Here is a 25464-nt window from a genome sequence, read left to right as displayed (position 1 = left end):
TGATTTCTCTTTCATCTATGTGGCAAAGATTACAGAGACTGTCCGCCACATGTGGCAAAAAATCTCAATTATTTATTAATAGAGTCCTTGCTATCTTTATACATGTTTTACAAATACTTTTTGAAATGAAGAAGTTAAATAAACATGCAAAATTAAAAGACACATGAAAATTACTGAGTTTTAATGAACAGAAATCCATCTGATTAAATAGCAGAAACAAACCTAGCCCAGGATAAAATAGTTGGAAAGGACTTAAAGAGATCATGTAGTTTAGCTGCCTGACCACTTCATGGCTGACTAGGAGTTAAAGCCCAAGGTGAACAGCATTGTCCAGATGCACTGACAGGCACGGGACCACCTTTCTAGGAAGCCTGTGACAGTGTTTCACCATTCTCTCAGTAGGAAGGTGCTTCCTAATGTCCAGAGCAGAGAGATCATACCTTCCCTCTCTAGGACCCCTCCTCAGGGAGCTGTACAGAGCAGTGAGGTCACCCCTGAGCCTCCTTCTCTCCAAACCAGACAAACCCAGAGCCCTCAGCCTCTCCTCACAGGATGTGCCTTCCAGCCCTTCCACCAGCTCTGTTGTCCTCCTCTGGACCATTCCAGGACCTTCCCACCCTTCTCAGGCTGTGGGGCCCGGCACTGCACACAGGACTCAGGGTGAGGCCACCCCAGGGCTGAATCCAGCAGGATGATCCCAATCACAGCTGGTGATGCTGTGTCTGATGCACGGCGGGATGGGGTTTGCCCTCCTGGCTGCCCGGGCACACACTGCTGGCTCAGCCTGAGCTACTGCCGACCAGCACCCCAAGATCCCTTTTGCAGGGTTGTTCTACACACACTCCTCTCCCAGCTTATACTTGTGCCCAGCTTTACTGCATCCCAGGCACAGAACCTGGATCTGTTCTTGCTTAATTTCATGCCACTGATACTTACTCAGTGTTCCAATCTATTTCAGATCCCTCTGGAAGGTCTCTTGTCTCTGAAGAGAGTCAATAGCATCTCCTAGTTTAGTGCGGTCAGCAAATGGCCCATTCAAGTCTTGCATCCAGATCATTGGTAAACTTGTTGACCTGAACTGGTCCTACAGTGAATTCCTGAGGAACACCACTGGTGATTGCTCACCAGGCAGATGTAGCCCCACACACTAAAACCCCTGAAGTTCTGACATTCAGACAGTTCTTCATCCAGCACACTGTGAACCTGATCATCACAACAGCTTTTCCAGAAGAACACTTTGAGGGACAGCACCAAAAATCTTACCAAAATCTTACTAAATATTACTAAAATCAAGAAAAGTCTCACCTACCACCTTCCTTTCATCCACTAGGCAAGTAACCTTATTCTAGATGGGTATCAAATTACTTATGTGGGACTTTCCCTTTATGAACACACAATGACTATGCCTGGTGATTGCATTGTCCTTGAAATACCTTTTAACATCACCCAGTTGGATTTGACAGGCATCCAGTCAAAACACTTGTCTTCTGGATCCATTCAGCAATGTAGAATTACTGTGTATCCTTTTCCTATGTTGCTGCCTCTTACATCCCATATCCGATATTGCAGAGCCATTCACACGCTCTGGAAAGGGCAAAAAAATATCATTGCAGGCTTCCCAAAGCCCAGTGTGTACTTTACATTCTTTTTACCTTCTTGCAAATTTCCTTGACTTTTCCAAAGAAACCAAAGACACAAAACACTCACTGAAACCATGAAAATACACTGTGAACAAGATGGAAATAAAGCAAATTATTGTTTTATTCATAAATTTCAAATAACCATAATTATTGGTGACCTTCAAGATTATGTTAAAATGGTAATATAAATTTCTTAGTGCTTATATAAGACCCACAAAACCTTTTACTTCAGGCTTTCAGTAACTACATTTCTCTTAGAGGAAAATGTTAATTCCTCTGCTTTTAGCAAATCTGTTGCCTTTCTTATACTTGCATTTAATGCATTAATAGCTGCTGTGTATAAATAGTTACTCTGTTTTGTTAGCATGGTATCCAAGGAAATGATGCCTTTGTGATGGTAGATTCTGGTTTTATGTCCTTCCTCTCCGCCACTAATAACTTTTGAAATTGCTGGCCAATTTTTCTGAAGGAGTAGAGGTCTTGGAAAATTCCTTAGCAAGGTCATGAAAACAGGCAGCTGGAGAGAGGATAAAGGATAATCAGACATGAAACTGAGCTCAGCTCAAAGCTCGTGAGCAGAGAAACCATACTATGCTGTTACCACTACACTTTACTTGTGTATTCCTCTCTTCATATTTTACTGGTGCCATATTAGCTTTAACAACCCATTGTCTCTTTCTTGTTTGATGTCCATGGTCTATGAAAAAGTGAAAAGAACAGGCTGAGCCCAGACAGACTTGGCTGAAGTCTTTGGAAGACATTTACACACAAGCAAATACAATCAGAATTTCATGGGTGAAACATCCAAAAATCTCATCTCCAAAGGTGACATACTCCAGTAATTCACTAACAAGTTCTTCTGCTGTCTTTGAAATAACATCAGGGTTTTGGTACATTGTCATTGGAGCAGAAACACCATAAGGAATCACTATCTAAAATAAAAAATAATAATAATAACAACAGTGTAGTGCCATTTAATACTTACATAAGGCATCTGCAGAATCCCATAGCATCTGACGTATTTTAACTGATATTTGCAATGGATTAGGACACTATATGGAATCAGTGATAGTATTATGGTGAAATAAGGAAAAAAGCTTCATATAGAGGGGAGACAGAACTTTTGCAGAGTCACCCAGCAGTTCACTGAGGACAGCTACACAATATGGATTTAGGCATCTCAAATGTTCTTGAAGAATTTGCCAAAACAAAGGCTAATATGGCAAGATACAGCAACACCTGTATGATTATTACCTTTGCCTTATACTCTGCTTGTAGTGGTTGTAGAAGTGCTTATAAAAGCCTAGATAGAATATAACCAAACCAAACAAACCATTAGCATAGGAAACTAAGTGCTTTCACTATGCTCAGAAATGTGTGAACATGTCCTTTACACAAATGGCCTAACATTGTACAAGTAAAGTCCCACGGCAGTGGCGGAAAATATAGAAATGAAGCTTTTAAGATACAGTTTCTGCTGGCACACCTGGGCTAGCCTGACTCTTTCTCTGTGCCAGAGAAGACGGAACCTGGCACTGTCCTGAGCTGGACATGCAACAAGTAGTACTGCAGACTGCATTGGAAGATTTGACACTTTTATGAAAAAGTAGAGACATACATCCCCAAGTCCCTCTTATTCTAGCTATTGTTTCATGTGGCTGTCTGCTCTGGATGATCCCTACCATGCCAGTCAGACATTTGGCACTTGTTGTTTCTTTTGCAATGAAAAGTGGAGGAAAATGAAACTTGTGCCTTCAGTATTTTCCTAGTAGCATAACCTACAGGTAAATATTTCAAAGTCAAGTATTTCTGAATTTGGAGGAAAGTTTTAGCTTCAATCTATTAGATTTATCTAAGTTTTTCTCGACATCATGAAGAGTATGTATATACTAACTTTATGCAAATATTGAGTGTCTTGCAAGAGAGATTTTAGGAGTTGCATCTTTTTGAGAAATAGTCAGAAACTTGATGATGTTGAATTGCTCCTCTGTAATGAAAAATATAAAAGTCCTAGTAAGAAAAAAAAAGACTGTTTTCCAAACCCATCATTTGATAGTCTAAAAATTGTAACACCAACACCATCATGATATTGCATGATATAATGCTGATAAGTAAAATAATTTCCCTCCAGGGGATTAAAAAACGAAAGAAACTCCAAAGTTAAAACACCTGAGAATGAAAATAGACAAGGAGACCACATAATCCTACTAATGTACCATATCAATTGGAAATAATGTTAAGTAAACATTTTTAAGGATCTAAAATTGTCTGGTTTGAAAGAAGTTCAAATTTTGATCAATGAGAGATTTATATTAAAGGAGAAAAGGAAACAGAAAATGATGCTTTCTTACCAAGAGTAGCTCTTTTTTTTTAGCCAATCTAAACTTTAGCTACATCAAGAAAATATCATTAGAATTTTTCGTTTGAAGGAAACCTGAGCTGATCAAGTTACTTCTGGAGTTTTACTCAAAATCATTCATTCCTCACTTTTGCAAGTTCATGGATTCAAATTCAGAGCAAAAATTTAAGGCAAAATCTATGAAGTTAGGCAACTTACCAGTCACCTACCAGAAATTTTATTCTTGGTTCCATAAGCAAAACCTAGCACTTTTGTGCATCTACAGTTTTAAGTAAACTAGATAAGTGAGCCTAGTAAAATTCATCACTTTCCAGAATGAAGACAAATTGTGAGCACTGGTATAATACTATTTAACCAAAGGCAAAATCATTCCAGGGATCAGACATACCTCGAGCTGATTTCATTTACATAGTTTCAGTGATTCCTGGTTGTCAGGTAGTGCTAATTTATGTTACTTCATTATTTCAATGAAGCAATGCTATTTATATACTGATCATTTGTTATACTGATACAATGCTTTGATAAAAACTTAATGGGGATTTCGTCATAAAGCAGTATGAAAGATTTATCTTAGTAACTGAGTACATTGTATATAATGGACAAGGGAAAGTACTCAAACCAGAGGACAGATTCAGAATTAGAACTTTCTGACTGAAATTTAATTTAAACAGTTCCATTCTGTTTACACTTTACAGGATTATAGTAAAAGAGAGCATAAGCAGAAAATGGTTTTTTCCCCAGAAGGCATAACTCTCCCATACTGTCAAGTGTGCCTTCAAAAGACCCCCTTTTTACAGTTTAGTTTGGTCTAACCCAGACAGGAATAATGTCATAAATGAAAATTAAATGCCTGCCACAATCAGAACCATGGGAACATTGTACATGCAATTGTACATCTAACAGAGAAAAAAGTCTGTCATCAGAGGAAAGTTTTTATTCTCCTAAGTAATTGGCCTATCCCCTTTGCTCTCTAGCCAGCACATTCTTTTTCCTGCTCCATGGACCTGTTGGTTTAGCTTCCCCATTCACAACTCCCTGTACACATCACTAAAACCCAATACATTTAGCAACAATGAGGAAAAAACAAAACAAAACAAAACAAAACAAAACAGAAAAAAAACAAAAAAAAAAAAGAAAATTAAACAGTAAGAAGTATTTTTTTTTCTGCCAAAACTAAAAGCATGTACTTCCCTCTAAAATGCAGTATTTAACAATATTTTCTAGAAAATCCATCCAAAGAGCCAAACTTATAGTTTAAGGACACATGTCTAAAATACATGTAGTATTAAAATGAGGACAGGGATCCTTAATCGCAGAGATGAAATAATATCGCTGATTAGTAATATGGGTATTTCCAGAGTTTGAAAAGCATTATTCCAAGCCAAACTACCACTCTTAAAAGAACAGATAATATATTCAAATGCTGTTTCTTGCTTGATTAGGCCCATCACATCCTTTTCTATTTCTGCTACACATTTTTAACTGGGGACATATATATTTTGTTTTTTGCTCTGTTCTACAATTGACTGAGAATTTGTGGGAGTTTCTATACATATAATCACACAGCACTAACAGAAGTAGAAGATATCTTACTGACTGACAGACTGTGAAGTCCAGGAGTTAATGAAAAAGCTTAACTACCACTAATGACAATGAATGTAGAAGCTTAACAGAGTTCAAAGTTATAGAAAAAATACCTTGCTTGCATCTGTTTCAAAATTATTTTTGTCATCTATAAGACAAGTATTTTAAGAATTCTTTCCATTCCCCATCTTTCTGACAGCATTTTTGAACTGAATTTATTTTAATAACAAGTTTTTTCACTTGATCAAGCCATATATATACAGCTCAAATAGCTAAAATATGGCACATTCAGCATTTTGGAAAATATTTTAGAAATGCTGTGGCCTGAAAATCATCTGAGTTGTCAAAAAATTCCAAAGGTTAGCCTCTAAGCAGTGAGAGTCTTGTGTTTACCCAAAGCTTTTCAACAGTTTCTGAATTTCATCATTCTTCAACATGGAATCATAACAGCAAGGAGAAAGTCAACTCCATGTTCCTTTTGCATTTTCACTTCTGCCTGCAGCTGGATCAGAAATTGCAGAAAATCAGGAAAATATATAATTTTTTTCTGTTTCAGAAAGAGCTATAGGATCTTTTTTAGTGCTAATTATTTTATTATTTTTTTCATTCTTATTTTAGCAATAGACTTAATCACACATCTGATTTTTAAAGTGAAATTAGATGCATTTGTTCAGGTAAGAAATCAGCTTTTCTTTGTGCTTTTGAAGGTTATTATTGATAGTAAGCCTAAGTACCATGGAGAAGTCATACTTACACTATGAATTGTGTCAAGACAGCAGTGTGACCTAACTTGTAAATGGCAGAGTGAAAAGTAGTGCAAATTAATGGCACAGTTTAATTGAATACTTGTTATTTCCTGATTTTTTTTCAGTAATGTCATTGTGCTCAAAAAGATAGTAGGAGCAGTGTGGGGTTGACAAAATCTGACAACATAGGTCAGTCACATCAGCTTGGATGAAGAGAAATTTCCAAATAAAGCACAAAACATGAGAAAAGATCCTTCTTTTGCAGTGCTGAAAATCCCACTGACCTCTGTGGGAGCCGGGATACCTGGACCTCATTGCGAGAAATGGCGAACAGGATCTTAGCAGGAATTCAGACAGGGAGGGGAAAGGAAAATCCTAAAAGATTTAAAGATTATTTGGACCTAACCAAGAGGAATGCTGGTAAGGAGAGTACTTTCTTCTCTGTAATTTGGAGGAAAGTGAATATTCATGAAACACTGAAAAGGATGTGGTTGACACTGCAAAAACAAAAAAGGTTGATTCTGAGCTACATGTAAAGTGGTAAATGATGAAAAGAAAAACCTTCTGTATCTAGACTGAGAGGGTATAGAATGGCATATATATATATATAGCATTCGGATATTGCAGATATTTCTGTTCTTTTGACATAGAATATATCCTAGGAGCAGAAATGTCAAAAAGCTACTTACAGAATTTGCTTCTATTGACTGGTATTACATGATTTATTATCTTAAGTCATTAAGCAGCAGTACAAATTTGGGATGTAAATTTTGAAAGCTAGAGAAGGACAAACATCTGCTGTTAATTTTCATGCCATTTTTAGAAAGACATGAAAGGCATGAAAGCCAAGGTTGAAATCTTCAGCTCATGTTCATGTTAACATCATGCTTGCAAACAGCAGAGCAAAATCAATCTTAATCAGAGTTGAAAAGCATGCAATACTAAATGTTCTTGGAGGGGAAGGAACCAACCAAAATTAGCACCAAGGGGTAACAATACAGAATTAGGAGACAGTTCCTGGAGTTTCTGTCCTGCATTGATCCAAAAACACGTTGGCAAAAGAGAATTGTGACAAAAACCACAAGTACAGTGATAAAATTCAAACTGTAGGTTTACTCATCTTGAAAACTTTAATTCGGAAGCAAATCTCCCTGCATATCAAAGCAAAAATGATTTGTGAAATTTTTAGCTGTTTCAGCTGTAGTGCAAAGATGTGTTTCAACTGAGAAATTGTGTTAAAAATTTTCAAGTCAGTTCTGATCAAAATATTTCACAGGTAATAGAAACAAGGGGGTTCCTTAAATTAATACTGACATTCCTAAGCAATGTGTCCCAAAGAAACTAAGTTTTAATAACACTAACAAGAACCCAATATTTTCAGCTGTGGCTGTGGATGGACTGGAACCCATTACACTACAAGTCAGCAGGGAGTCAGGGAGTCTGCTAATCCCTGTTACAATCCCTCTATCCCCTGTAGTCTCCCCTCTATCACTGGATGCTTCCTCTAGTTTAGCTGAAAACTACTATTCCTTTTCTCTTTCAAGCTCTTCCAAGCATTAAAACCAAGTCAAAATATGCTTCTTCTGGCCCAGTTCGTTTCCAACCCAATTGAACAGTTAATACTTGATTGTAATGGGGGCAAAATCTGTGCCTTGTTCAATGAATTCCTCATTGTTATATTAGAAGATAAAATCCACAGAATAATCCTAAATCTTCTATGTTTGGCCCATTAAGGAAACAGCATAGAAGAGGATTATGAAGCATTCAAGTATTGCTAACTAGTCAGGGAAAATACAATGTTAAGAATCAAATCTAGAAAAAGTGCATAGTTCATCTAGTTAAACAAATTTCTTCTCCTTAAGATCCAGAAGATTGTGAGCTACACTTCACAATCTGTGAAGAGAAACACTATTTAGCATCAAGTCTTGTTTTCACTGAAATCACTGATACTGATGGGTGCTTTCTCTGGGGAACAGAAAAACAGATGTTGCTAAAGTTGTTTGTGTATTGTTGCTGTTGTTTCATTTCTTTTACAATAAAAGGACTTTCTTTAAAAGTATAAAAAACCTTCCAAAACCCCATGTTTTCTCTGTTGCTTCATGAGTCACACCAGATAATAAGCCACAGACTAATTATGTATACTTGGTTTTAAGCATTGCCTAACAAGTTGTCACAACACGTCATTTATACAATGGTCTGTTTAATACACTACAGCTATAAAATACTTTTCAGTTAACAGACCTTAATGACTGACCCAGAACACTTATATCCACATCCTTCAGATCTTTTTCAACGTTCTTGTACACTGAATTTTAGTGAAATCAGCTTGTATACCCTTCACCTTTTGATCTGTGGCTAACTCTGTAACTAAAGAAAAACCCAAAACCAAAGACCAACCAGCCAAGAAAACCTGTTTGCATCTACTGAGAAGGAGCTGTAATGAGAGAAACAACCAGATGTCTTGTTAAGTAATGTCCATTGTACATCAAGCAATTATTTCCAGCTTCTTACTCTAAGAAATAACACAACACAAGCATAACACTATCACTCTACCCAGCTGTTTTCAGGAAAATAGTCTGGCATATACAGGCTGAATTTATGCCCTGAAATCAATGGAATTTTTCTTACAAGATCTAAACAACATTTAGTCCTTCAGTAAGGTAAAACAAAACAAATTCAGAAATAAGCCACACAGGATTTCTTCCCCTTGTTATCGTAATATTTATAGATGAACACTGTCAGCATACATCAGACAAATGAATGTGGGTGCCAGATCCCCTATACAAGCACAACTTTGCAGAACAGTTCAAAAGAATTTGGATGGATAAGATAAGCATTTTAACAAGTGAAACGTATCCTTTTACACAAGAGGAGGCGTAAACAAGGATGGATGGGATGTAGAATTTTCTGCATTATTTTTAAAAATTCCTTGCCTCTTTTAACATTTGCAGTCTCATAGTCTGAACCTTTCTTGGGATTTTGCAGCACTAAAAGGCATTTTAGAGAAGCTATAGCGTAAATTTTACAAGGTCAGTTAGAAGGGAAAGGGAAATGTGTGGGATATTTCCAATGTCACTTTTTAGGCAGGAGGGGAGCCCAGCTGTACATTGCATTTTTTTCAGCAGTTGATTTATTGCTGTTCATATTTTCAATGCAGTTTCATGAGGAAAAGAAGTAGAAACTCTTATTTACTAATTTTTAAAGGCAAGACTCTCCATTAAAAGGGCCCAATAAGATCTCCTCTAACTAGATGTTCACATTGTAAATTTTTGCTACTAAACCCGCTTTCAAGTTTTATGGGCAACCTGAAATCCAGATGAAGTTTGCTGAAAAAGTGACAGGCAAAGCTTGGAAATGTCAATAGAATATCAGATTGCAGGCTCTCTGCAAGTGGTGGGAATTCAGGTGCAGACTCATGGCAAAAAGTGCACATGGCTTTTGGCAAAATGTTTCTTGCTGGTTTGTATTCTGATCTTATCATACAGAAGACAGAAAGCATTGGCTTGAACAGGAATCAGACTTGCTGAATTATTACCCAGAAATTTTGTCTCATCTATTGTTGCTCATTCACTAAGAAGAGGCCTTGGGCCAGGTCCTGTGGGAGAGCAAGGATGCAGAAAGCTGGCTTTGGGTCCAGCAGGCCAATTTGCAACAAATCAGCATCTCTGTTGGAGTGGAGGATGAAATAAAGTTGTTCCCTTCCAGTTGTTCCTCTTTGCCCCTCAAAGCTCTTTGCAAACTGCAAGTTTTGACCACCTTACACTACTCAAATAATGCAGTTTGAGGAAACAGCAAGCACACTGACTGCAGATCTGAAATGTGGGTTGCATCTTGGGTGCAGTTTTACAGGACATCTGTCTCCATGACAGAAGAAAGGAGGAAGGACTGCCCTTTTTCTAGCCCTCTTTCTAAGCTGCAGTTCTGTGTATGAAAGGGACAAAACATCCTTTGAACCTTCAACCTATAAAAGCAACTCTAGTGGCAAATGACCCCGTCATGGTCCCAGGCTGGGTGAATGCTGAAACTATAAATAAAAGGACATTGTGAGTGTAAATGCAGTGAGTGGGAAAGAACAGAGCAACAGCTGGAGCAGACACCTACAGTGACCTTCTGTTTGAAGAGCTCTATAAACAAAATGAGAAGGTCTTAAAATGTATAGTGATGTTGTGGCCATCTTTCTCGTGCGCAATCAGAAGGGCAGCCAAAACTAGAGCAACATAAAAATGAGGATCAAACAAGCCATTTGGACTTTCTCTGCAACTCCTTGTCTGTACAGAACTGTATGGCTGCAACCAGCACTTTCAGCCAACAAACAAGTACTCCAGATGGCTTTCCTCCGTCTCTTATAAGAATAAACCAATATATTAAAAACCAATAAAACTCTCATGCTGACAAATGAATTACCCAGGTATAGCTCTTCAGAAAATTATAGGAATTCTGCAAAGGAGAGAGCCAAAAAAGAATTTCCAATGTTTCTTATGTCTCTCCCTCTCTGTGACAAAGATTTATGATAGTCTTTGAAGATACAAGCCACTGTATCCCTGTTTAAAAGTCCTAAGTGTCATAGAAGTAAAAAGGCTAGCTTTTCAAACACTAGGACAGGTTATTGTCTTTTGTCTTTTTTCTGTTTTTAAAATTTTTTCTTTCATTTTATTTTAAATAATGGAGTAAAAACTAATTTAAGGAAAATTAAAAGTGGAACCAAGTTGGTTAATTCAATGTGTTATAAGATGTATTGCTAAGACTTTTACATCTAACTCCTTCTGACCTTAGACCGCTTGGGAATCTGCTGTCAGATAGGATAATGTGCTGCATTTTGAAATTTACCAAAAAGATAATAAATCAGAATGAAGCATGAAGCATTCCAGAATCACTCCCCTCCTATTTAGATAGTTTAGAGCATTATGAAGATGTTCTGAAAATCAACATAGCAAAATGAATGCCCAAGTCGCACAAGAACTATCTTGAAAGGCCTTCTTGAGGTACTACAACAACACTTGAATATAGAGAAGCATTAAATCTTAGATGGGGTTCATATTCAGTAGAAATTTACAGAGAGGAGAGTAAATTGAGATTTAGTGTATCTTGTAGAAGTGGCTTTTTTTTGTTTGTTTGTTTGTTTGTTTGGCTTTAACAACAGTATGGTACAAATTTGCAAACAGGACCTAACTCTGCCTGTACAGCTTACTCAGGAAATATAAGCAGAAGAAATTAAACAGGACTGCAGTTAGTAGCATTCCATCATTTCTAATCCCCTGGTATTGTGATCAATGTTTCACAACTACAGTACTAAATGTGTTAAATGAGCATTATACCTGTGCTAGTGATTCTGTCTGCCCTCTGTAACACCTACTTGGTATTTTTTATCTCATTTTAAAAGAGCTTTCCAGTCTGAATGAATGGAAATCTGGTTTTCAATTCCAGTGTGTCTTTGGAGAATTTTTTTTTTTACTGTGGGTTTCTACGGGCTCCAGCTCTGAGTGCTGTTCTCAGGCACACCTGTGGCCCACAGCACACAGAAAGCCAAACATTGAGATGTCTGTAATTACCCACAGCTTAGACTCTTTTAATTTATAGCACTCAGTATCCAAACAGATGTGGCAATATAATTAGGCAAATAATACAATCAGTTTGAAAATGGAGGAAGTCTTTTCACTATAATGTCCAATGGACTGCAAAAAAGTATTGTGTAGATATTAAAAAAAAAAAAAAAGAAAAAAAAGAGTAATGTGTCCAGAGCTTCCTGTTGGTTTAAGTGCCTCCACATCAGATACTCTATGCTTTTCATTACTGTATTTTTCTCTTTCCTTTTCTTTGTGCCATCTACTTGTTGTTAAGATACTAATTTCCAACCTGATACAATAAATAACAGATGACTCACTCTGGACTTCAGCCAAAACCTGCTGAAAACAATTGAAATACCTCACTTGGATTTGATATCTATTTCAGCTAGTTGTGGGAAAGGCTATGACCACAACCAGGTGGAACAGTGTCTAAACCTTATCAGTGTAGCCTGATTTCTGGGGTCACACAACACACCTCCCCACACCTTGGATTACATGGATAACACTATTGATGACAGTGAAGCTTGGAGCTGTCAGTGAACAAGTGAAAATCCATGGGTGTGTGCAGAAGGCATAGGAGTGTTTGCAGGACAGGCAAATCCTTCATCACATGTGGCTACACAGTGCAGTGCAGCATGGCCTCAGTTACGAAGGTGTCCAGTGGGTGGCCTTGTACTCAATCATAGTGCAGAGGAATTTGCAACTTTCCTCATCAGATACCCCTCACTTTCCAAGGGAAAACAAATCTATTTAGCCCCCCCCCAAAAAAAAAAAAAAAAAAAAAAGGCATGTTGGATAGAAAATTTCTGGGTCCATTCCTTGATTTTGGTAGCTGCAGGTTGAAAATTTGCAGACTTTTTCATCCAAGTCTGCCACATCCCTGACAGATGTGCTGCTCTCTTAGGTAAGTACCCTGGACCTGATACTCTGTTGGACTCAGTTGCTAAGCCTTCTTAAAGACAGGTTTTCCAACTTGTATAGATATAGTCTTGGGCTGACACATACTTTGAGACATGTAAATCAAGGAATCTGCTGGATAGAAGCCATGTATAGGAAAAGAGACAGTGGAAGGAATGATTTTCATTCTAGCAATCTGTAAAGTTAATGGAGGATAAAAACACATTTGACTCCTAAATAAATTCTGTCAATCTTAAAGCACTTATACAAGACATTCACCAGGATTAATGGTTAATTTCCTTTGAAGAAAAAAAGGGAACATTATTTCTAAAGGCAATTTAATCAAGAGCCAAATGTAATTTGAAAGCCTTAAAAAACCAATCAACCAACCCACCAACCAACCAAAAACAAACCTGGTACTTTGATTTTGTTTTTAGTCCTCCTCTGCTCTGTTCCAAGAACTACTTTAAAGGTAACTTATTTATTTGTATTTACAGATTTTTATGGGCAGATAAAGGCAGTAAAAAGCACACATTCATCTTTTTTTAGCCCATTACACTCTTTGAAAGTAAACATATATTTTTACATTGATCCATGTCTAGAAGAGCTCACGGGACACAGTAATATAAACAAGTTTTCAGTATTGGAGAAATACTTGGAGGTAAGCTGTAGAAATATCCAGCACCCTGCTGTGCTAGATAACCAGGGAAAAAACTTGCAGATCCCTGTAAAGCCAGCCTGGAAAATGGGAGGATAATTTTGAGACAAATGCTTAACAAATTCAGCTTTTTAAAAGTTCTCCTTATCATCACTATAGTTAATCCACTTCTTGCCAGAGGAATGTAAAATTGTTAGGGAACCGTAAGGTGACAATAATCTTTCAATTTTTTACAGTTTTGCAAAAACAGCAATAATAAATTTTTAAATTGTTTTCATTCACCTGTCACTTGCCCAGTGGATAAATAAGAGATGTTAAAACCAGGCCAAAATAATCAGTCTTCTAAAGACTTCCAGAATATTTCCTTCACTGTATAATTTTAGACCCTTACTGGAAAAATATAGTGGACAACAGCAAAATCCCAATAGTATGAAAAAAAAAATAATTTGAGCCAACTTCAAATGAATGAAAGTCTTCAGGGAGTGAAAATCACATGAAATTTCTCAGAAACAAATTTTTATTTTTATATTTGTTTGGGTTTGGGAGCCTAGTCATGTTGCTGACTTTCCAGTCATTTTACAGCATCACCTTCCATCATCATATTTTTTTCCTGAAGAAGTACATTAAGCCTATTGAATTGGAGGCCCAACAGTGAGAAAAGATTTTGATTTTATTAATTCTTATTGAATAAATAAGATCTGATTCAGGTTCGATGGATAAATGTTAACCTTTTTTTCCTTATTTTTAATTAAATGCAAATTTAAAAGAAATAAATGTTTAAAAATCAAAGGAAAAAAGGTGAATTATACACATAAATACTCAAAATAGAGTCACAAAAATGTACATCCACAAAAACATTGGAAATAGCTGGAATTCTATAGCTGCAAACACTATTTAACATAACAATCCATTTATGGTTGGTTTGGTGTAACCATGTGCAGAACAAGTGCAGAACAAACATAGAGTGGTTTTCTCCTGATTTTCTGAGGCCCTCCATTCCCATCAGATTTTTAGGCAAAGTCAGAGAAAGGATCATGGCCCCAGTTTTTGAAATGAAGTTATTAACAATGGTCAGCTGAGCTGAATATATAAAGAACAACAAAACTAAAAGTAGAAAAATGCCTGTGAGAGAAAGGAGAAAGAGAGCTAAATTAGCCATCACAAAACATAAAGCTCACATCATCTGAAAGAACTTTCAGATTTACTTAGAAGAAGAAATAACTGCCAAAGGCCATCCACTGAAGATCCATTCATTTCTATAGCTGACTCGCTGCAACACTTTCTTCTTAAAACTATTTGAGGAAACAATTTGTCCTGTTCAGTTCTCATGAGACAATGCAGAGAATGTTAAGAAATAAGGACCTTTGCTCAAAAATTTTCTCCATCAAGAGTACACGGGGATATCACCCTGCTAAAAGCATCAGCCACAACCATTTGCATTTTAAGCCTTTCTCACAATTTTGTGTTGTGTAGATCCTCTAACATAATTGACCAGGGCTCCAAAGACACCTGCACAGACTTGGGTGCTTTGGGGTTTCAAAAGTCTGCTTTCTCCACTTGAAGCTCTCATATAGAGAGCTATAATTGCCTGCATATTGGTAGATTTTCCATTGTCTTTAAGGAATTTGACTCAAGGCATTTTCAGTCAGAGATATGGTCTCTGTTTCCAGGGTCACTTTCTCCTTTCTGTCATTTGGAGGTGTTTGGATAGGGACTGTTTAGACTTTTGCATCTTCAGACCCAAGACCAATTACCAGCCATGTAATACACAAAAAAAAAAAAAAAAAAGAAAAAAAAAAAAAAAAAAAGTCTGTTTCACTGGGCTTCTCAGTATCATATATTTCTCTCCGTATGTCATTTGATCGAAAACCCCCTCCTAAAACCTAACTATAAAAGGATTCCTACTGGTAAGGTTGCATTGTATTTCACCTAAAAGCATATATTTAGGGCAATCTTATAAAAGTGTTACCTATCAGGTGAGAGGAACCTCCCTTGCTGCTGTGCACCAGACTAACCAGAAGTCAAGGCAAAGGAAGCCATACACCTGACTAGTCTCTTTTGCTTCCTCACCCACATAGAAAATGTGTATCCTTTCCAGAAAGAGGTTTTGTAGGACACTGTAATAACCATGAGATACAAACAGACCCTCAAGCAAACAAAAATAATTGTGCTTAGAATTCCCTGTCCACCTGCAGGAAAGGTTAGATCTGGCTTAATATGTCAAGTGATGGTAGCTTTTAATGTTGATGTCTTTAGCACAAAGAATTTTCCTAATGTACAAAGGCTTTGACGTTAAAGAATGGTGTTTCCTTTCAGAATAAGCACTGGCTCCCAGCCAGTGCATAATGGGAAGCTGCATATGCAAGGAAATCCTGACTCCCCGTGGCAAAGGACTAAAATGCTTCTGAGACGTAGTCTGCCTAAATGTAAGATCATTATTGCCAACTCCAGCCATAAAGAATCATGACAACTAAGCATTTAGAAATAGGGCTAATGATAAAGAAAATTCAAGCAGAATCAGCACTCTGGAATCTCAAAAATGCATGATTAAAAAGTTCAAATTAAATGAGTATTAAGTCCCTCTGCATTTTCTAGCATGTTTTTGCAGCTCAGACTGAATTGATTTTTTAAACAATAAAACTTCAAGAAAGGCAAGATAGGTTTTAAATTCAAACCATGACTGCTACTGCATGTGACTGCTAAATTTACCTTGACAAATTCACTATATTCTACATGGGTCATTAGATGTAATAATTTAAAACCCTTATTAATGCTTTGTGGAATCTGTAGTAGTCTACAGTCATCTTCAACTTCCTAGAGAAGAGACTCTTCTCTAGGATTGTACTGATATGATCCATGTTTCACCGTTTGTCTTTCTTTAACTGGGATTCAGAATTGTAGGGTCTCTATGAATCAAAAACTCATTCATTCAAAGTACGATTCAAATATGCCAACCCTGGTTTTGGTCCAGCAGACCAGAACTGAGATGACAGAGCAGGATGATATAGCAATTTTTCTGCTAGCTCTGCATGCTCTGTGCAATGCAAGGAGAATAGCAGTATTTCCAGGAATAAATCCAAGATCAAGTGGAGAAAATAGAATACTTTGCAACCAGAGCAGGAAAACTCAGATCATATTTAAAAGATATTATACTGCTGATAATACTACACAGAATTTCAGGACAAGAAACAAATATTTAAGATTCAAGGACCTGGTAAATTAGGAAATGAATGAATCTTAAATGAATGAGGTCTGTCTCAAAATGGTCTGCTGAAACACTGATTGAACACAAGCGGTGGCCTGATTTATAAGACTGATGAACTATTAACAGAAATGAGAATGGTGACCATGTGAGCCAAAACACACCCTGCTTATGCCCTGACATCGCATAAGAAGTGTGAAGAGGCTAAACCATAAATCTCAGAATATGCCACGGCCTTGTCCATAAACCCAGTATGTCTGACTCACTATGTCAGTAACAGATGATAAAGCACATCTGTAGTTACTACACCCCAAAAGCAGAACAAACAAGACTACATCAGTACCTGAAATGCTAACCCTTGAGTAGAGATGTGACAGACTAGCAGCAGACTCACAGGTGAGTTACTTTAGTTTCTTCTTGGAAGTCTGGTGAGTTTAAACCCTATCAGCCCAAGAACTCATGGACCAATTGTAACAAAAGCCTGGCTTTTCAAGTACATACAGCAAACTATGTACTTGAAGTACATACAGCAAACTACAGATCCAAAATTCCAGTGCTCTGACATCACAGCAGTCAGTTAAAAGGTCAGGGTCTTCATCTTCAAGAAGGTCAGTCATTCAAAACAACTCATCTACTTAAAATACATCTAGAGCCTTCAAGGAAGCCTGGATATTCCTTCAGAAGAGGCTAAACTCGAGTTCCATATCTGCTTGCCTCTCAATACAAGCTTGTGAAATGAAAGGTCTGTGTCCTGGCATCAACAAAGTAGTGTTCTGAGACCTCACATCTGCCAGGTTCTTCATACAGCTCCAGGCAGCTTTTGAGCTTAAGAGACTTTGCAGAGTCCTGTATCTAGGCATAAACCTTGAAAACAAGAATATGGAACCTGTAGATACTGTAATCTCTCTCTGGACCTCAGAGAGTTTTAGCTGAGGTCTGCTGAGTTTTATCCAATGAACCACCTACTGGGATCTCTACATAAAATTAAACAGAGGAAACCACATTCCACTAGCCTTCCAAAACATAAAACCAGCTCTCCTTAGAATCCTGTATCTAGGCATAAACCTTGAAAACAAGAATATGGAACCTGTAGATACTGTAATCTCTCTCTGGACCTCAGAGAGTTTTAGCTGAGGTCTGCTGAGTTTTATCCAATGAACCACCTACTGGGATCTCTACATAAAATTAAACAGAGGAAACCACATTCCACTAGCCTTCCAAAACATAAAACCAGCTCTCCTTAGAATCCTGTAGCATATGCTACCAAGTAAGGAGTCCTTAAATTAGTTTTGACTCATTATCAGCCCATGCCTGAGCTCAGTACATCAGAAAGAAATTCATCACTTGACATCACAACTAATACTATAGAAGACTGTGCCCATCAAACAAGGCTTGCCTTTACATCAGTACATAACAGCGGAAGAACATCAGAGAATTTTGTATCCTGACATCAGAGCATCAAGACAGCAGTGCTGAGCCAGAACCTCTGAAGGCACACAAATATTAAAACAGCAGGATCAATTTTATTTATCTACAAGCCACACACAAGTGTGTGCTTCTACTTCAGCCAGCAAGGTGATGTGCCAAACTATGAGCTCATGTGGTGTGGGCTTGGGATCTGTCCCACAGAGCAGTAGTTGAGCACAGCTTCAATCAAAGGGACCACCTGGAGAGGATGGTACATCTCAGCACAGAGAAAGATGACTTTCAGTCATCCCACAAATGCCAAAAATAATGAACAAATGTTCCACAAAATCTATCCAGCACTAGCAAAGTTTAAAAAAAAAGGACAACAGTGGGTTTACTCTTTCTTATGGCATAATGCAGCCATTCACATGTTATAGCTGGCCATTTAATGGGATTTACTCTTGCATAACCCATACAGCACAAACGAAGCAGAATGACAGAGGTTCCAATCTAGATATTCACAGGTTCTTGCAGCCTTCACATGGAAAAAATATCACCAGGTGCTCACACAGAAAATTAGTTCAGTTGCATAAACAGAGAACTTCACCCACAGACATGATAAAAATATTTAGGCATTTTTGATGCCTGCTCTCCCTGTATTGATCCCATCCCATTTCCCCTGACCTATGTATTTATCAGAACCTTCTCATTTATTTATTAATACTGCAACTCAGTGAGTAGACAGGAGACAGCACTTTCCCTTCTCTCCAATGGGTTTTTTTTTCACAACTATGCCAATTGTAAAACTCTAATACCTGGTATTGGTTCTACATTCAATGTTCTTTCAAAAGTAGTTCTTGTATTGCCATTCCCAGCAATGGCAGTCATAAGGTATCTAGGTGTTTAAACAATGCATAATAAAAAGACTAGTGCAAAAAATCTTGCAAATCAATTCAATTTTTTTTCTTTTCTTTTATAATCTATGAGCAGAAGGTATCACATCTAAACTCTTGCATTTTACAGGATGTTCTTTGCCACCCAGTCACCTCAGCCCTGAAAACAGCAACTCCTGATTCACTGCTGTTTAGCTTCTAGAAAGGGAGGCAGTTTAGAAAGAAGATACCAAGGACAGTCACAATCAGTAATAACAAGGCTATACAACACAATACAAGGCCAGCCTGCCCTCATTGCTGACTACCATGGGTTAATAGGAAGGTACTGCTGCAGTGACTCTGCACAGCAGTGGCTACAGGGACAGCACAGAGACTCTCTAGGAGGCCTGCTGATTCTGAATTAAACTATTAGGATTCCTTATACTTTCCATAACTTGTAGTTTATATTAATTTATACAAGTTTCTCCCTTATTGGTTATTTCAGATAAAACTTTCAATATGTATTTGCAAGTGTAAAGGCTAGAAAAATACATTTTGTGTGTTAATACTGGACCAGCCCATTGCAGATTAGCTGTGAAACTGGGAGAAAAGGGACAGTTTAGGAGACTTTCTTCTCTGAACAGACAGAAGGCCCTTTCCTCTGAAATGTACCCCTGGTTTCCTTTCAGAATCTGATAAAAGCTATTCTGGTTATACAGGAGAGAAAGATTATGAAAGATTATTCTAAATGACATGACCATTAGGACCATATTTGTATTATGAAAGATTATTCTAAATGACATGACCATTAGGACCATGTTTGTCATGACCATGACAAACATGGTCCTAATGGTCATGTCATTAGAATAATTTTAATTATGATATGGTCATGTCATTAGAATAATTTTACTAATCTGAAGACACTGATGGAGGGATAACAATTGTCATTTTGTTAAGGTAAAATGAAGGATAGGTAATCTATTTTACCTGAAGGATTATGCTTTTCTAATCCCATCTCCTGCTCCTGTGACCACTGGAGAAAGCAAAAAGGATACAGATTACATTTGGAGCTCTAGTTTAGCTTCTTCTCTCTGAATTGTTTAATCTTCATCATCTGCATTTCTTGAATAATACAACCTAAATGTCTCCACTGAAGTAGAGAACCAGTCTTCTAAATTGCTTCCCTTGTGACCTATGCATCTCTTATTCATTCAGCACTTTCTGTGTTTAAAGCAAATCTCTCCCCGAGGTAGCCCATGTGGTACAGGAGGTAGCCATTACTCTCATTTTAAGTGGTGTCCACAAGCAACAAGTCAGATGCTGAACAGCTGGCAGAATTTTCTTCCATTCATGTATTTTCATAAGTTCTATTTTGCAAGCTTTGAATTTATATGCTGGTGGGAGAATGGTAGGAGATAAACACTAACTGGTAACTGAAACTGGTACAACAATTTCTCACACAAGATTTCTGTCTGTAAGGAAAGATCATATCAAACTTGCCACCACCTATAAAATGCTCTTCCTTCAGAACTGTACTACACAGTTTACTTTTGGATTTAGTCTTACTGTGAAAATAAACTAATCCTGGCATTTGCAAAGTACCCTGAACTTTAATCACTATACATATAAATACCAAAGAGGAACTATAAAAAGAAAAATTCTTAACACTTTAGAAATACAAAAGAAATAATGCAGCAAAGAACCAAAGCAGTTCCAAGGTAAACCTGGTAAGTTTTAGAGCAAATTAAAAACTACTCAATATAAAAAATGTGGAATAAGGAATTCTGTGTTGCCAGAGACACAGAAAGCAAAGTGGTTTTGAATGGTTAGGTGTTGCCAACAGAAGAACAATTACTCTCAATTTCACAGGGAAATGATATCCCAGTGTTAGTTTCCCAGGGTATTTAGTTAAATTTAGTTAAATTCTCAGGGTATTTAGTTTCCTAACAGACCTGTAGATGAAAAGTGAAGAGTCTGTTGAGAGACAAGCTTCCACATGCCAATTTTAATTTTCATGATTTTCAGAATTTCATGTGCCACATAACACAAATTATCCGAGCCTTATGAATTTTACTGTGGCCAGAACACTTTGTTTATAAAAACACTGCATAAAGGTCCTTTGAAAGAAACATGTCTTCCAACCTTAAGAGGAAAGAAAAATTTTACACATAAAGTTCCACATGCTGTTCCTCATCTCATACACAGAAGGGAGGTCCTTGCCTCACTTAAATCAAAGTAAGACCTATGCACTGCCTTAGAAGCATGTGGTATTCAGGAAGGTCTTCTACAGGAATGGATTTAATTTATTAATCCACTAGGAGATGTGGTAATTAAACATATATTTAATAGTTAATTATAAATTTAATTGATGTATTTAATTTATTTAATAATTTTATATATTTGGTCCCATCAAGTCTAATGCAGGAAAAATAAATCAAACACAAGTCTACTGCTCAGGAAATTCCTTAACAACAAGCTGCCATCAGCAACACTAGCAGCCAAGGAACTCAGGAATGGCAGCACCTGCTCATCCCTGCTTTATACTGATTGTCTAACAAGCTTAAAAAACCATGAATGATCAATAGGAAAAGGCAGGTGCTTGTTAAACTGTGTTATTCTACAAGAATGCATACTATCTTAAAAAATACTGCCAATTTGCAGCCTTTGAAGATTTCAGACTAAAATGAATTTAGTTCATTAATGGTATCATTAAGGATAAGTCAGCAATTTGGAAAAGAACACACCAGAGCAACATCAACAGGAACAGGAAAAGTTGCTTTGAAAACTGGAGAACATATTGTCATGGTTTGACATGGAAGTGAATTTTTTCAGGAAGTTGGGTCAACCCAATCAGTGGTCAGGTTTGGATATTGGCACCTGAAGTGACCACTGAAGGTATGGATACGCCTCTGAGAACACAGGGGGTTAAAAGCAGGAACTCCCAAGAGCTCGCTCTCTTTGGTTCTGGTCAGGGTGCTGTGCAGATCTCCCCTGCCCAGCCATGGGGCTGGGTGGGGGAGGGGAAGCCATGAGACTTGGTCGAGGTGAGCCGAAGGGTAGAAGGACTGGAACCGAGCCAACTCCTGTGGACAGAAGGGTGGAGAGAAGTGGAGATGCCTTGGTCATCCCCCCCCAGAGGGAAGAGACAGAGAATCCAGACGGCACCTGTAACTTTGTCAGTGGAGGAGAAGGAGCTGGGGGGAGGTGCCCAGCCTTGGCCTTGGGAATCGGCTGCTGGGCAGAGATTGCAGCCGTCCAGGGAGTCTGAACTGTTAACCCTTTCCCGGGAAATGAAGGCTTTGTAAAATATTACTCCTCCTTGATTTGAAGAAGAAGAGAGACAGTCTGGGATCCAAGATGATGGAAAAGGAAATTTTTTGAGTTGGGAGGAGATGATGGAGTGGCTTGTGGCTGGACTTTTCTTGTTCGCCATAGACTGAACCAAATTCTCCTGCAACAGAGACTGCATTTAGGGTGATGCGGTGGTGGGCCACCTGTTTAAGTGATTACCAACAGAGAAATGGAGAGAACAGAGGAAAGTTAAAGAGGGTATGGAGAGGCCCTCTGTCTTCAGAGAAGAAGAAGAGAAGAAGAAGATCTCTGTTCTTGGACCCTCGGCTCCTGGGGAAAATGGGGGGGACTGTAGTCCCGAGATGAGAAACTGAACTGTTGTTTTTCTTGGGTCCTTGGCAAAGCATCCTTAAAGGAGCCCTATGAGCAGTCTGTCCATGCATGGTGGTGAGAGCACTGTGACATGGAAAGGAGAGTGTCACCATGGCAGATTTTCTCTGGGCGGTTGCCATGTGTGACATGGAAACACAAGGGTGGCAATTGTGTTTCCTGGGGGGTCTGTGGCACAGGAGAGACTCCTGTCTCCCTTGATGGACTGAGTATTGATTATCTGAAGGGTGGCAACTTGATCAGGATCCTGGGTGGTGTCTCACTGTGGTTTCATTTGGAAATTGGGTGGAGGAGGAGGAGGAGTGTCTTGGAAGGTCTTCATCCTGGATTTAATATTTGTGTTTTATAGTAGTAGTAGTTTAATGAAGTTTTTTTCCCTTTGTTATTAAGCTTGGGCCTGCTCTGCTCTGTTCCTGATCACATCTCACAGCAATTATTTAGGAAGGTGCATTTTCATGGGGGCGCTGGCATTGCGCCAGTGTCAAACCATGACACATATGCTAGACATAAACTAGCAGCTTCACATACCAGAAAACTGAGGATCTGGGCAATGCTACTAAAATAAAAGTATTTGCAGCAGAGAGAAAACAGCAGAAGTAGCAACAGGGAGAGAATTCACATCTACACACCAGGGTGTGAACTGACACACCAGTCTGACCAGTTCTCTATTCTCCCCAAGTGTGGCAGCAGCTCTCTGGCCACAGAGAGCAGGCAGAGACTTTCCCAGGGATTTTCCCAGGGAAGGCTGTGAGAAGATCGGTGGAAAGAATGAAAAAAAATTCTTATCTGCACTTGCACCTGCTGTTGTGCACATGTGGAATGTGTCACAGAGATTTGTTTACCAAAGAGTGATTTCTTAATTAGCCACTAGATGGTGTTTAGACAGATTGACCAATTAGGTCAAAGCTGTATCAGACTGGCTATAAAGGTTACTGAGTTTCTTAATAAGTATATTATAACATAGTATAAGATGATACAATAAAGCAATTGATCAGCCTTCTGCAATCATAGAGTCAATGCTACTTATTACCTGGCTGGGGGCCTGCAGCGACACCCAAGTACACAAAACCTTCAGGTTCATAAACTCAAAGCTTTAGGAGAAAAGGAAAAGGAATCAAGCAAACCATGTGCTGGAACACTTCCATGGTGAAAGAAGGTAGTGAGCTTGAATGAATCAGACACTCTCTGCATGGAAAATGCCTCTTTACAGCACACTGTTAGTCTCTGAGCCTTGGCAGAGAAGTGAGAAGATCAATTCAGATGATTTCATTTTCCAGGAAATGTCCAGGATTTAGATTAGAATAACATCACTACATTACAAGCACATTTGTAAACTATTGAGAAAATCCAAACTAAACATTGCTTTCCGATGTTGGCCTCAGGGGAAAGGTTTCACTCTTTTTCTGGAAACTACACAAACCCAAAAAACTAATTCCATTGTCATTGTTTACAATTCATAGAGACCGGAGATGGATGTAAACCAAACCTTTAAAAAAGATTACCTAAAACAGAGATCAACACTACTTCTTACAGTGAAGAGTTAAATTGTAGCACAGAGATTTCCAGGATAAATTCACACTGAAATCAGAAAAATGATTTATCATGTTACATTACTGACACCTTCAGACAGAAACCCATGATTGTGCAGATGCTTTACAAGTAAAGGCAATGTCTGAATCACACAGAAGGTAACACTAACTCATCTGTAACAAGAAGATAAAAAATCATTACTGTGTTACCTTAACAACAACCCAGTTTCCTCACACTAAATTTTCACACACTTAATTTTCCTCGCACTTAATTTTCCCCTCAGTGTTCACCTCATAAGTAAGCCAGGCCAAACAAATAAAAAAGGTTTGAATATTACATTTACAAAAGTATTTACAAAGAATTACGAATAACCAAAAAAATCACTCACTGTTCAAGGAATACTTTAAATTTTAAGAGGTTTCACTGTTTTCTACATGTAAAAAATAATACTGAATACCTCTTTTAAATTAATGCCCCCAAAACTTAAAAGAATCCCTTCTATTTGATGATGGAATCAAAACACAATCTTCTACAGCTGTCAGTCTTCTCTTCTGGACTACCATGTTCTGTTTCCATTTTCTTTTCCTGTGGTTGGTAATGCATCTCAGATCTACAGAGCATCATGGGCCCAATATAAGTAAATTAGGCCAATAAGAAGAAAATAAATAAATCCTTAAGAATGTGAAGAATTCTTCAGTCTAAGTGGTTTTTTTCTGAGGTAAGTTTTTTTTTTTTTTTTTGCCTCTCTGACTTCCACAAGAATCACTGCAAGAAACTTACACAGTGAATGGGTAGAAAGTTCCTTGGGTGACCACATTTTCTCATTTAATCTCACTTCACTACAGTGAGGTCACTGCTAAAAATCCCCACAAAATTTAGAGCATGAACAGATCAATGCACAGGATAATATTTTTTTCTGGTCCAGTAATTATTTTTCTTTGTATGTCTCCTTGTAAATATAACCTGGCACCTGTAATGGTATGAATGTCATATTTAAAACCTTAATTTCATTAATATGAAATCTGTAGAAAAGTAAGCAGCTGTATCTTAAAATATCAGTTTTAAGTTTCTATCTTATTAACTGAAAGACACAATTATTTACGTTCTGGGTGCAACAGCCATGCAATTTCCTAAATTCTCACATGATAGTTGTGCTTGGTCGAGCCCATATTGCCAGAATTTTAATCAGCAAATTTACTGAAATCAACAGTATCTCAGATATAGAGGAAAACAGAAAGTGACTGAAGCCAAGTTTCTTTGTGAAAGTATGCAAGCAATTGCAAGTACTTCTAGATAGTTCCTATTTCTTGTTATTCCTAGATTT

General features: G+C 37.8%; 1 protein-coding gene across 1 annotated transcript; it reads right to left on the bottom strand.

Moving 5' to 3' along the window:
- Window positions 1-1678: 1678 nt before the first annotated feature.
- HSD17B3 (hydroxysteroid 17-beta dehydrogenase 3) lies at window positions 1679-10327 on the bottom strand. The gene is given in 5 exon segments (XM_068177354.1): window positions 1679-2572; window positions 4506-4686; window positions 8571-8643; window positions 8646-8763; window positions 10304-10327. Coding segments are annotated over 5 exon segments (567 nt in total). The 3' UTR covers window positions 1679-2401.
- Between the last annotated feature and the right edge of the window lie 15137 nt (window positions 10328-25464).

Source organism: Anomalospiza imberbis, chromosome Z (genome assembly GCF_031753505.1).
Source record: "Anomalospiza imberbis isolate Cuckoo-Finch-1a 21T00152 chromosome Z, ASM3175350v1, whole genome shotgun sequence".
NCBI lineage: Eukaryota > Metazoa > Chordata > Aves > Passeriformes > Viduidae > Anomalospiza > Anomalospiza imberbis.
This window is presented reverse-complemented; position numbering and strand designations above follow the sequence as displayed.